Raw genomic sequence first — 11060 nt, 5'->3', positions numbered from 1 at the left:
GAACCCTTTGCACATTAGCAGATGGACGACATAATTTCTTCGAGTGGAGTGTCAGTGGATGAATGAACGTCTAGCTCAGGGTGAAAACTAAGGAATACAAAACCTAAAAATCTGAATACTTATATGAATTCCAAATGGATTTATATATAAATCTAAGCCTTAATGACAAAACGATAAATAAATTATATTTGAATTAAAATTAAAAATCCTGAAAACTAAGCCGACACAACATGTTGCATAACTAACACGACATGTTGTTGCTTAGACGAGCGATTGATGGTCGCTCCTAAAGTTGAACACGATGTGTTAGAATGAAGGAAATGAGGCATGTGGTGCTAAAGTTGAACACGGTGTGTTATAGTATCTAGCACACCGTGTTGTAGTTTGACTAGGCGATGTCCTCATGCATACTGGCTTAACACAATGTGTTGCACAAACAAACACGACATGTTGTGTGGTTAAGCAAACAATATTCAGCTGGATTGTCAATCTTTGTCCATATTTTTTCTTCAACCTAAAATTTATAGAAATCAACTCAGATCCTTTCCAATTTAAATTAGAAATCAAAGGGATTCCATAATCTTTAACTATAAAACAAATACAATTCAAACTTAAATTTCAAAAATAAAATCTAAAACTGAAACTAAAATTAAAATATTATAACTAATAATTATTTAACACCTAATTAACTTTTAGGACAGAAAATAAAAAGGAAATAAATCTCAACATATAAAAATCGAAAATCTTAAGGACAAAACAGACTAAAGTTGACACTCAAAACTGAAATTACACGAAAGTGATTACTAAAATTAAATGTTAAGGAATTTCTGCATGCACAGTTTCTTATAGTAATAAGGATATTGATCACACGGAAAAAAAATAGTTATTACTCACTATCATTTAATCTGTTTCTTTTGTTTACCTGAATTAATAATTGGTGTTTTGATAACTACTATTCTAATCTAATAGATTTAATATAATAAATCAAACTTTAATGATGACAAATGAAGTAGCAAAATAGAACATATGATAAATAACTTAATGATTTTGACGTATTTTTCTTTCTAGATTCAACAATTATAAGATATATCAGTATTTTTCATATGGATCCTGATAATTACGTGAATTTGGTCATTCACCGTTAGATATAGACTGATTAAAATCCTAAGATAAAGATTCAAAGCATCCTAAGACTTAGATTTAATCAGCATACATCTAATGGTGAATGACCAAATTCATGTAGTCATCAGGATCCATGTGAAAAATACTGAAAGACTGGCCCTGTTTGGCAAACGGCGTTTTGGGATAAAAAGAGCGTTTTTTACCAACTTTAGCGGTTTGACCACTGAAACCGCTGATTGGAGTGTTTGGTGGAGAGAGGTTTGGAAGAGCGTTTTGGGATGAAAACGCTAATTTTGAAAAAGCTCATTTTGGGAGCTTTTTCAATTAGCATTTTGGGATATTAAAATTAATGGACTTTTTTAACCCCTAATTGATTCCTCCATCGACCCTCTCATCTTCCTGGGTGAATTAATCCTCCTCCGACTCTCATCTTCCTGCGCCAGACTCCCCTCTCATCTCATCTTCCTGCGCCAGACTCCTCTATTCGACCCTCTCATCTTCCTGCGCCAGACTCCTCCTCATTCGACTCCAATTTTTCTTTGAAGAAGCTCTTCATCAAAGAGGTTAGTTGATTAATTTTTGTTTGCTTGCATAAGATTCTCTTCTTATTGATCATATGGTAATGATAGAAATTTTAAATTTCAATACATAGAACAACATAGGGCATAATTATAGTTTAGTAAAAATCTAAAATTATCATGTAGAACACTTGCATTTTGGGATAAATTGCAGAGTTTGTGAAAGCTTGGATGATGGATGTTTGCTCTTCTTATTTCTGTTTATAAACGTGTTGAATTTTGTCTTTCATTTCTTCCTTTTGCTTTTTCATTTTCCAGAATTCTCTGCTTCTTAGTTTTTGTGTCTTCTTCATCTGCCAGTTCACCTATTCCCGTAAGTTTTAATTTCGGCTCCTTTTATCCTAAAAACCTATAATCCATAAACCTAAGAACTATAAGCAACCTTATACTTTGGATGAAGTTTCTCTGGAAGAGCATTTCTCCTAATACGTGGAGTTCAAACTCTGGGAGCATAGGTCATAATTGTAGTTTATTAGAAATCTAAAATTATCCTGTATAAGAACTCGGTTAGTTTGCAGCTGCAAACTTGATGCAAATAAGAACTCAAATAAGTACCTCTGTGTGTTAACAGGTTCTGATTATGTCAATGACCATCAATAGAAATATAATTTGTCCAAGTATTGCTGCATATGAACCATTTTCAAGAATCGTGGATGCTAGGTAGTCTGGAGTCTGTTGATCAAACCTAAAAGGAGTAGTAGCCAGTTAGCCTTTGTTTGTGCAACTGAAGTAATTCGGTCCTGTCTTACTAAAGAATGAACGGACTTATATATAGCGGAAAATGAAAGCAGATTTTCTTTTTGATCATGAACTAGTAAGTGACGAGTTGTGGAAGCTAAGTCTTGAATTTTGTTCCACTAGACAATAGAATCTATATTGCTCTCTTAGTGTGCTATGACTATCCCTTTCTGTCTGCATATTTTTATTTTCTTTTCTTATGATGGGCTAGCTTATTTGAGTTCTTATTTGCAGCAAGTTTGCAGCTGCAAACTAACCGAGTTTGCAGCAAGTTTGCAGCTGCAAACTTTTGCAAACTCTGCTATGTATACCTTATATACTTACTGCAAACTTGCTGCAAATTCTGTTATGTATACCTTATACTCTCTGAATCTTTTTTCACATTATCCTTTATTCTTGTAGAAGTATTCGATTTAATCAATGATCAATCCAGATTCTTGTTTTCTGATTTTCTCACTAGTTTCTTAGGAAATTTTAGGGAACATTATTTATTAGATGTTGCTTAATTTTAGGGAACATGAGTTTCTCACTAGATTCTTGTTTTCTTAATTGATTAGCAAATTAATTGTTGCTTGTAGCTGCGAACTGACTTCTGTGCATTTACAGGTATGGATTTGCATGTTTTACGTAATCGGATACGGAAGAGACGTCGGGATAGTGCATTTTGGGACTCCATGGCTTCTTTATTAGGTTATGTTAGTCTGTATTATGTAACATACCTACATAAGGAGCCATGCATGACTTCATTTCAAACGGGAGAAAAATGGATACAAGAAATATTAAATGGCCATGAAAAACGCTGTTTTAATATGTTCAGAATGACACAAAGCACATTTCAACAATTATGCATGGATCTAGAATGTAAGTATGACTTATTTCCTTCAGATAGAATGTCAACTTTGGAAAAAGTAGGTTTATTTGTATGGGTTCTTAGCAAGGGCGCCTCAAATCGTGATGTCCAAGAGCGGTTTCAGCATTCTGGTGAAACTGTTAGTAGAATTTTTAAGGAAGTTTTGGATGCCATGGATGGCTTGTCAAGAGATATATTAAAACCGAGGGATCCTGGGTTCAAGGAAATTCCTCCTCAAATTGCCAATGACAATCGATATATGCCACATTTTAAGGTAATCATTTGTAGTTCTATTGTTCCTTAATTATATCATATTATAACCTTAATGACCTTGTCAAGATTTTATATTATTTATTTCGTATTAGAATTGCATTGGAGCCATTGATGGTACTCATATCAATGTTATAATTACTGAGGAGGATCAATTGCGATATAGAGGAAGGAAAGGGACACCCACTCTCAATGTTATGGCGGCATGTGATTTCGATTTGTTTTTTACCTATGTGCTAACTGGTTGGGAAGAATCGGCTCATGATTCTCGTATTTTTCAAGATACTATTAGCAATCCAAGTTTAAACTTTCCAAAACCTCCTCCTGGTAATTAGCCTCTTTCATTAATAGTATTCATTTTACTTTTAACAATTATTAATGTAGATATTAGTAATGTGAGTTTATATTTTCATGTTTAGGTAAATATTACTTGGTAGATAAAGGATATCCTGAAAGGGAAGGATATTTGACGCTCTACCACAAGATAAGATATCATCAATCGGAATTTCGTGGCGCGAATCCAAAAGGGTCTCAAGAAATTTTCAATCGCGCTCATTCTTCCTTAAGAAGTTGTATTGAAAGGGCATTTGGCATTTTGAAGGCACGATGAAAAATATTAGAGAAAGTACCCAAGTACTCATTGCAAGATCAAAATAGAATCGTTTGTGCTGCATTTGCATTGCATAACTATATAAGATTAAGCAAAGTTCCTGATCCAGCATTTAGGATCATAGATGAAGATCCTACTTTTATTCCTCCAGAAGTATGTTCGGATATGGAATTTAGTTCCACACAAAAAGTTCAACGTATGAGTACTAATGAAATGGCAAGAGTTCGTACTGACATTACTCATAGTTTGATGAGGAGTAGACGACGCCAACATGCTTCTTAAACATTTGTATAAATAAACATATGTTTTTCTTTAATGTGTATGCATTGATAAAGACATGAAAATACTTTTAATTATTTTAAATATATTTTTATGTATTAAAAAAAGAAATGTTCTTTTCGTCTTTTTGCACAAACAGCTATTATCAATCAGCTAATTTTTATCAAACAGGTCTACACAAACAGCTAGTTAAATCAGCTAATGTAATTAGCTAACAGCTAATGTAATTAGCTAACAGCTAATTCCCAAACAGGGCCATATTATTTAAACTTCTAACTTACCATTTCTATATAAATTAGATTAGTTAACAATTTAATATCAAGCAATTTTCTCCACTTATTGAATTAATTAAACAAATCTATAAAATTGTTATCTTTATCTCTCCAATAATAAAGACTTTCACATGCACCTTAACAAAGCAAAGACTTTCACATGCACCTTAACAAAGCAAGTGATAAAAGATAATTAATTTTCCATAAATTTTATTCAAATGGGGTAAATGAAATAGTGCACTCCTATGGCATCGTGATTCATCTGGCAATTTTCTGACAACAGCCCTAATTTCGTCCTCTCTCTTCTCTATTATCTCCTCTTTCTTCTCTTGTTTTTCTGCGACGCCATTTGAGAAGCTTTCCCTTTCCTTTTTCTTAAGTTCTTCTTTAATTTCTGTATTCACATTCCCTTGTTCCTTATTAGTGTGCGTAGATGAATGGCAGTCTATGGAATAACACCAATTTGCATGGCTTGGGGGTGCAAATTCCTTGGGGGCAGAACCACCGTCTCTTACTAAGGTGAGCTTCTTTTTCTTAAGTTTTATACTGCACAAGTTCTCAGTAAACAAATATATATATATTATTATTAGATTAACAATTAGATTTGATGATGGATATGGATTGTAATCGATATACATGGAGTTTGAGATTGGGTAAAATACTCTTAGTTCAGATTTGGTCAATTACGAAACCTAGTAGTAGTAGTAAACCTAGTAGTAGTAGTAGTAAACTAGAACAGAAGATATAATTATAGTAGATTTAGGATTTTTGTACCGTGGTTGTATATATAGAGCCAGAGGGTGAATCTACAGACCACTCTAAAATCGAATAAAATCAAATTCATAGTTAGCGATGGCGAATCAGTTGAGGTTACGAGAGAGCTTTGTTTTGATGGTTCTATTGATGTTTAGTTATTGTGCTTATAAAACAAATGCAGAGGATGCGATAGTTACAGTAAGAGGGCTAACTTCAATCTCAAACACAGATGATAATTTCATATGCGCAACTTTGGATTGGTGGCCGAGTACCAAGTGTGATTACGGACAGTGTCCATGGGGTCTTTCTGGCATTCTTAATTTGGATTTGCAAAACAAGATTTTAGCTAATGCTATCAAGGGTACGTTTTTTACTTATTCTAAATACAATTTTGGAATTTAATATTTACTTAACAAGAAGGTTGTTGGGTTTTGCAGCATTTAATCCATTGAGACTGAGAGTTGGAGGGTCTTTGCAAGATCAAGTGCTGTATAAAGTAGGGAATAATTCCATCAAGAAATTCCCTCACTCCAAAAGAAGAGATAAAAATGGGTTTATGTTTGGTTTTACCAGAGGAACTCTTACTATGGACAGATGGGATCAACTTAATACATTCTTTAACCAAACAGGGTATACTTACTATATATGCATTTAGTTTTTCTGTTGGAGCTATTCTTTGTAGTAGGATAATAAATATTAATTTGTTTTTGTATATGGCATGTAGAGCTAAAATTACCTTCAGCTTGAATGCTCTATACGGGAAGAGAAAGTCGAAAGATGATTCAATGTTGTGGGTAGGCAGATGGAACCCAAATAATGCTCGTGACCTCATGCGATATACAATTTCAAAGGGATACAATATTGATTCCTATGAACTAGGTAATTTGGTAATCCTTATATTCAGAGTTAATTACAATTAGGCATGCATATTAATTAATGTAAATACTATGGTATACTTATACTATAGGGAATGAGTTATGTGGAACTGGAGTATCGGCCAAAATAGAGGCGGTGGATTATGCGAAAGACATGATGGAACTAAAGAAATTGGTTTTGGATTTGTATGGAAATTCGAATTCAACACCAGGAGTATTGGGTCCGGCTGGTTTTTACAACAAAAGATGGTTTGATGAGTTCCTTGAGGCGACTGGACCAAATGTACTTACTGGAGTCACCCACCATATTTACAATCTTGGGGCAGGTAGGGATAAGAATCTGATAAAGAAGATTCAGGACCCATACGTATTGGATCAAGTAGCACAAACATTCAAAGATGTGTCAGACAGTGTAAATAAGTTTGCAGCATGGACTTCTCCTTGGGTTGGGGAATCTGGTGGTGCTTATAACAGTGGTGGCAAAGATGTTTCCCATACCTTTCTAATGGTTTTTGGTATTCTTTCTTCTTCTTCTTATATGAAATTTAATTAAACAAGCTAGTATTTTGAACAATTAATGATATTGAATATTGATGTGTGAAAATAAAGGTACTTGGACCAATTGGGAATGACAGCAGCATTCAACCATAAGGTGTATTGCAGACAAACTCTTATTGGTGGAAATTATGGTCTCCTTAATACCACTACATTCCTACCTAATCCAGACTATTACAGGTAAATACTAATACTAAGACAGGTCTAATCCATGTTTAATTTTAGTAAATGAGTATTGATTAATTGATGAAACAGTGCACTTCTATGGCATCGGTTGATGGGGAAAGAGGTGTTAGCAACCACTCACAGTACTTCTCCCTATCTAAGAGCATATTCACATTGTTCTAAGAACAAGGTATCTCTGCCTAATTCATTATGTCTATATGTATGTATATATGATATGGCCTCCTTAATTTCAAATGCTAAAAAGGAATGTGAAAATTCGTTGCAGCCTGGAATAGCAGTGCTTCTAATAAACATGTCCAACCAGACCAGGTTCACAGTAACAGTAAAGGAGGATGATAATCCAAACACAGGCAGCTACAGTTTTGGGTACAGCAATGCAGGGACCAAACCAAGGCAAGAGTACCATTTGACACCACTGGGAGGGAATATTCAGAGTGATGTGATGCTACTCAACGGAAGAATATTGAAACTTACTGAATCACTTGAGATTCCGAAAATGAATCCGCAGCTGGTAGATCCATGGTCACCTATTTCTGTAGCTCCTTATTCCGTAGTATATGCAGTCATCCCTGATTTCAAGGCTCCTGCTTGTGGTGTCGACAACTGATCTGATCTGAGGATTTATTTTATTCATTCATTAGGCTAGTTCTAGGAGCTTCCATTCCCCCTTTTCTTTTCTTTTCTTCTTTTTTTTTAGTCTATATTATATTAATTAGTTTGGGGGATAGTAGATTTGAGGATCAACTTGATCTTCTATACTATAGACATATACCAATGAATAACAATTAGTTTGATTTTGTTTTGTTCAATTCTGGTTGCTTGTCTGATATAAAAATTCCTAATTTTCAAAGTCCATTCGTTCTCTGTTTAAAAGCTGCAAATCCTTTTATATGCCAACTACAGATCTATAAGCAGGAATTTGAATTCTGCATTCATCAAAATTCAAAAGACTAAAAAAATAAATTAACAAATTACTGGGTGTTCATTTACTTTATTTTCTTCTACGGTTTCTTTTATATATTTGGTTAGGCAACTATTGTTTGCCTTTTAAAAGTAGGGTTTTCTAACAATAGAAAATTCAAACTTTTCCAAAAGCATAACAACAAAACAAATTCTAATAGCAAACATCTATAAACCAAACAAATCCTATATCAAATAGAAGGTTTGTTAGGAACCTAGTAATCCCATTCAAATGAGTAATGTGGCATACCTGCAAAGAAATATAATATCTATTAACCTAAAAAAAAGGGTTGATTACAAAATTGAAATAGTACATTTTTTTATTTCGATAATTAAATTGTTTGGTTATTAGGTCTTACAAGTTACAATTACAAATTTATTATTTTCAAGTAAGATAATGCTGTGATTTTTTTGATAGTTTGTGTAATTTTATAATATCATTTTTGGCAAAATTCTTTATGGAACCTATACCTTAAAAGTTAAATAAGTATTCGAGCTTTTAATTGGATCTTAATTTTAAAAGTTAATTAAGTTCATATTTTTCTAAAATCGTTAATTAAAAAAAGTTGGCTAAACCTAACCCAAATTTTATTTCAACTATACGAACAAAGGATCCAATTGAGATTTTCAACCTAAGTTAAAGGATCTATCAGTAACCTAATTAAAAGTAAAAGTAGATTTAAGGATATAACAGTCTTCGCTTCAGAAATTTCGACCGTATTTATGCATAGCGGTAACGACTATAAAAAAACCTACTTTCTCTGTAAAATGGCGGGAAGCTGGTGAAGAGTCTCAGAGAAGAAAAAATGGCAAAACTTGTTACCTTATTGCACCAACACCTTTGCAGAAAACCCTTTTACTTCAATTGGAGAAATCTCTCTTACCTAACCCATCACTTGCCTCTCCCCGACCCTCCTCACCTTGACAACAATATGGCCTCTGTTCCTTTCGCTTTCTCAAACCCTTGTTTTAATCTCCTCGCTCTCTGTAAAAACATCAATTCTCTCAAGAAAATGCACGGATTCCTCATTGTGAATGACCTTGCTTCTGACCTTTTATGCACTACCAAATTGGTTAGTCTCTATGCTACTTTCGGTCATATTGGTAATGCACGCTTAGTGTTCGATAGAATACCTAATCCTGATCTTTATTCTTGGAAAGTTATGCTAAGATGGTATTTTTTGAATGATTTTTATTGGGAGATCATTGGGTTTTACACTCGTATGAGATTGTGCTTAAGAGAGCATGATAATGTTGTTTTCTCTATTGTGTTGAAGGCTTGTACTGAGTTGAGACTTTTTGATCAAGGGAGGAAATTGCACGGTCAAATTACCAAAGTAGGTGATCCTGATAGCTTTGTGTTGACTGGTCTTGTAGATATGTATGCAAAGTGTGGATATGTGGAGTGTTCTCGTGGTGTGTTTGATGAAAACCTTGATAGAAGTGTGGTTTCTTGGACTTCAATGATTGTAGGGTATGTGCAGAATGATTGTCCTACAGAAGGGTTAATTTTGTTTAATAGAATGAGAGATGCATTGATTGAGAGTAATCAATATACCTTAGGAAGCTTAGTTACTGCTTGCACACACTTAAAGGCTTTTCATCAAGGTAAGTGGGTTCATGGATATGTAATTAAAACTGGTGTTCAACTTAATTCTTACTTGGTGACAGATCTTCTAGACATGTATTCCAAGTGTGGAGTAATTAGAGATGCTAAGTTAATATTTGATGAGCTATCTAGTATTGATCTCGTCTCCTGGACAGCGATGATTTCCGGATACGTACATAAAGGTCTTTCTTATGAGGCTCTGAAGTTGTTTGTGGATAAGAAATGGGTTGATATCTTGCCTAATGATGTTACAATTACAAGTGTATTGTCAGCGTGTGCGCAGCTGGGATATTTGAATTTGGGAAGGTCAATTCATGGTATTCAGATTAAGCTTGGGCACGGGGAACATGCTGTTGAAAATGCTCTAGTGGATATGTATGCAAAATGCCATATGAATAGAGATGCCAGGTTCATTTTTGAGACAATTAGAGACAAGGATGTGGTTGCCTGGAATTCTATTATTTCAGGGTATTCTCGGAATGGGTCTGCAAATGAAGCCCTTGATTTGTTTCGACGAATGAGGATGGAATCTGTTTTGCCTGATGAGGTGACAACGGCCAGTGTCTTCTCAGCATGTGCTTTCCTTGGTGCTCTTCGAGCCGGTTCTTCTCTTCATGCTTATTCCACAAAGGTGGGTTTGTTATCCTCCAATGTCTATATTGGCACCGCACTATTGACCTTTTATGCCAAATGCGGGGATGCGAAATCTGCACGTACAGTTTTTGATGGTATGGAAGAGAAGAACAGTGTCACATGGAGTGCAATGATTAGTGGCTATGGAATTCAGGGAGATGCTAGAGAATCACTTGCTCTTTTCAGTGATATGTTGAGGGAAGAATTGAAACCGAATGAAGTAATCTTCACAAACATTTTATCTGCCTGTAGTCATTCTGGGATGGTAGCAGAGGGATGGAATCTTTTCATTTCAATGTGCAAGGAACATAATTTTGTGCCCTCCATGAAGCATTATGCATGCATGGTTGATCTGTTAGCCCGTTCTGGCAGGCTGGACGAAGCCTGGGAATTCATCGAGAAAATTCCAGTTGAGCCAGGAGTTAGTTTGTTCGCAGCTTTTCTCCATGGATGTGGACTGCATTCAAGGTTTGATCTTGGAGAGTTAGCAATCAGAAGGATGCAAGATTTGCATCCTCATGAAGCTTGTTATTATGTGCTTATGTGCAATTTATATGCTTCAGATGGAAGATGGAATCAAGTTAAGCAAGTAAGAGAATTAATGAAGCAGCAACGATTAATCAAGCCTCCAGGGCATAGCCTGATGGAGATGGATATTGGCTCCTTGCCTAAAGTTTGTTCTCTTGCATAGACATGACCGAGTAGTTCGTTCGTCTTCGGTCCCTAGTCTGCAAACTTGAATCTTTTTATCGTCAACATGATGATCG

At 34.8% G+C, this 11060-nt stretch overlaps 2 protein-coding genes and 1 pseudogene across 2 annotated transcripts; all 3 read left to right on the top strand.

The window, feature by feature from the left end:
• The first annotated feature begins 1520 nt into the window (after nt 1-1520).
• Nucleotides 1521-4465, top strand: LOC136220759 (protein ALP1-like). The gene is made up of 4 exons (XM_066008545.1): nt 1521-1685; nt 3045-3562; nt 3654-3885; nt 3978-4465. Exons 2-4 carry the CDS (start codon nt 3047-3049, stop codon nt 4166-4168), a joined length of 939 nt encoding a protein of 312 aa, XP_065864617.1. The 5' UTR covers nt 1521-1685; nt 3045-3046; the 3' UTR covers nt 4169-4465.
• A 1106-nt stretch (nt 4466-5571) lies between these two features.
• On the top strand, nt 5572-7911 carry LOC136216860 (heparanase-like protein 1; annotated as a pseudogene).
• Nucleotides 7912-8776: 865 nt separating this feature from the next.
• LOC136217806 (pentatricopeptide repeat-containing protein At2g03380, mitochondrial) lies at nt 8777-11014 on the top strand. The gene has a single exon (XM_066004468.1). The coding sequence runs from the start codon at nt 8858-8860 to the stop codon at nt 10982-10984; it is 2127 nt and encodes a 708-aa protein (XP_065860540.1). The 5' UTR covers nt 8777-8857; the 3' UTR covers nt 10985-11014.
• The last annotated feature ends 46 nt before the right edge of the window (nt 11015-11060 follow it).

This window comes from Euphorbia lathyris, chromosome 2, assembly GCF_963576675.1.
Source record: "Euphorbia lathyris chromosome 2, ddEupLath1.1, whole genome shotgun sequence".
Taxonomy (NCBI): Eukaryota; Viridiplantae; Streptophyta; class Magnoliopsida; order Malpighiales; family Euphorbiaceae; genus Euphorbia; species Euphorbia lathyris.
This window is presented reverse-complemented; position numbering and strand designations above follow the sequence as displayed.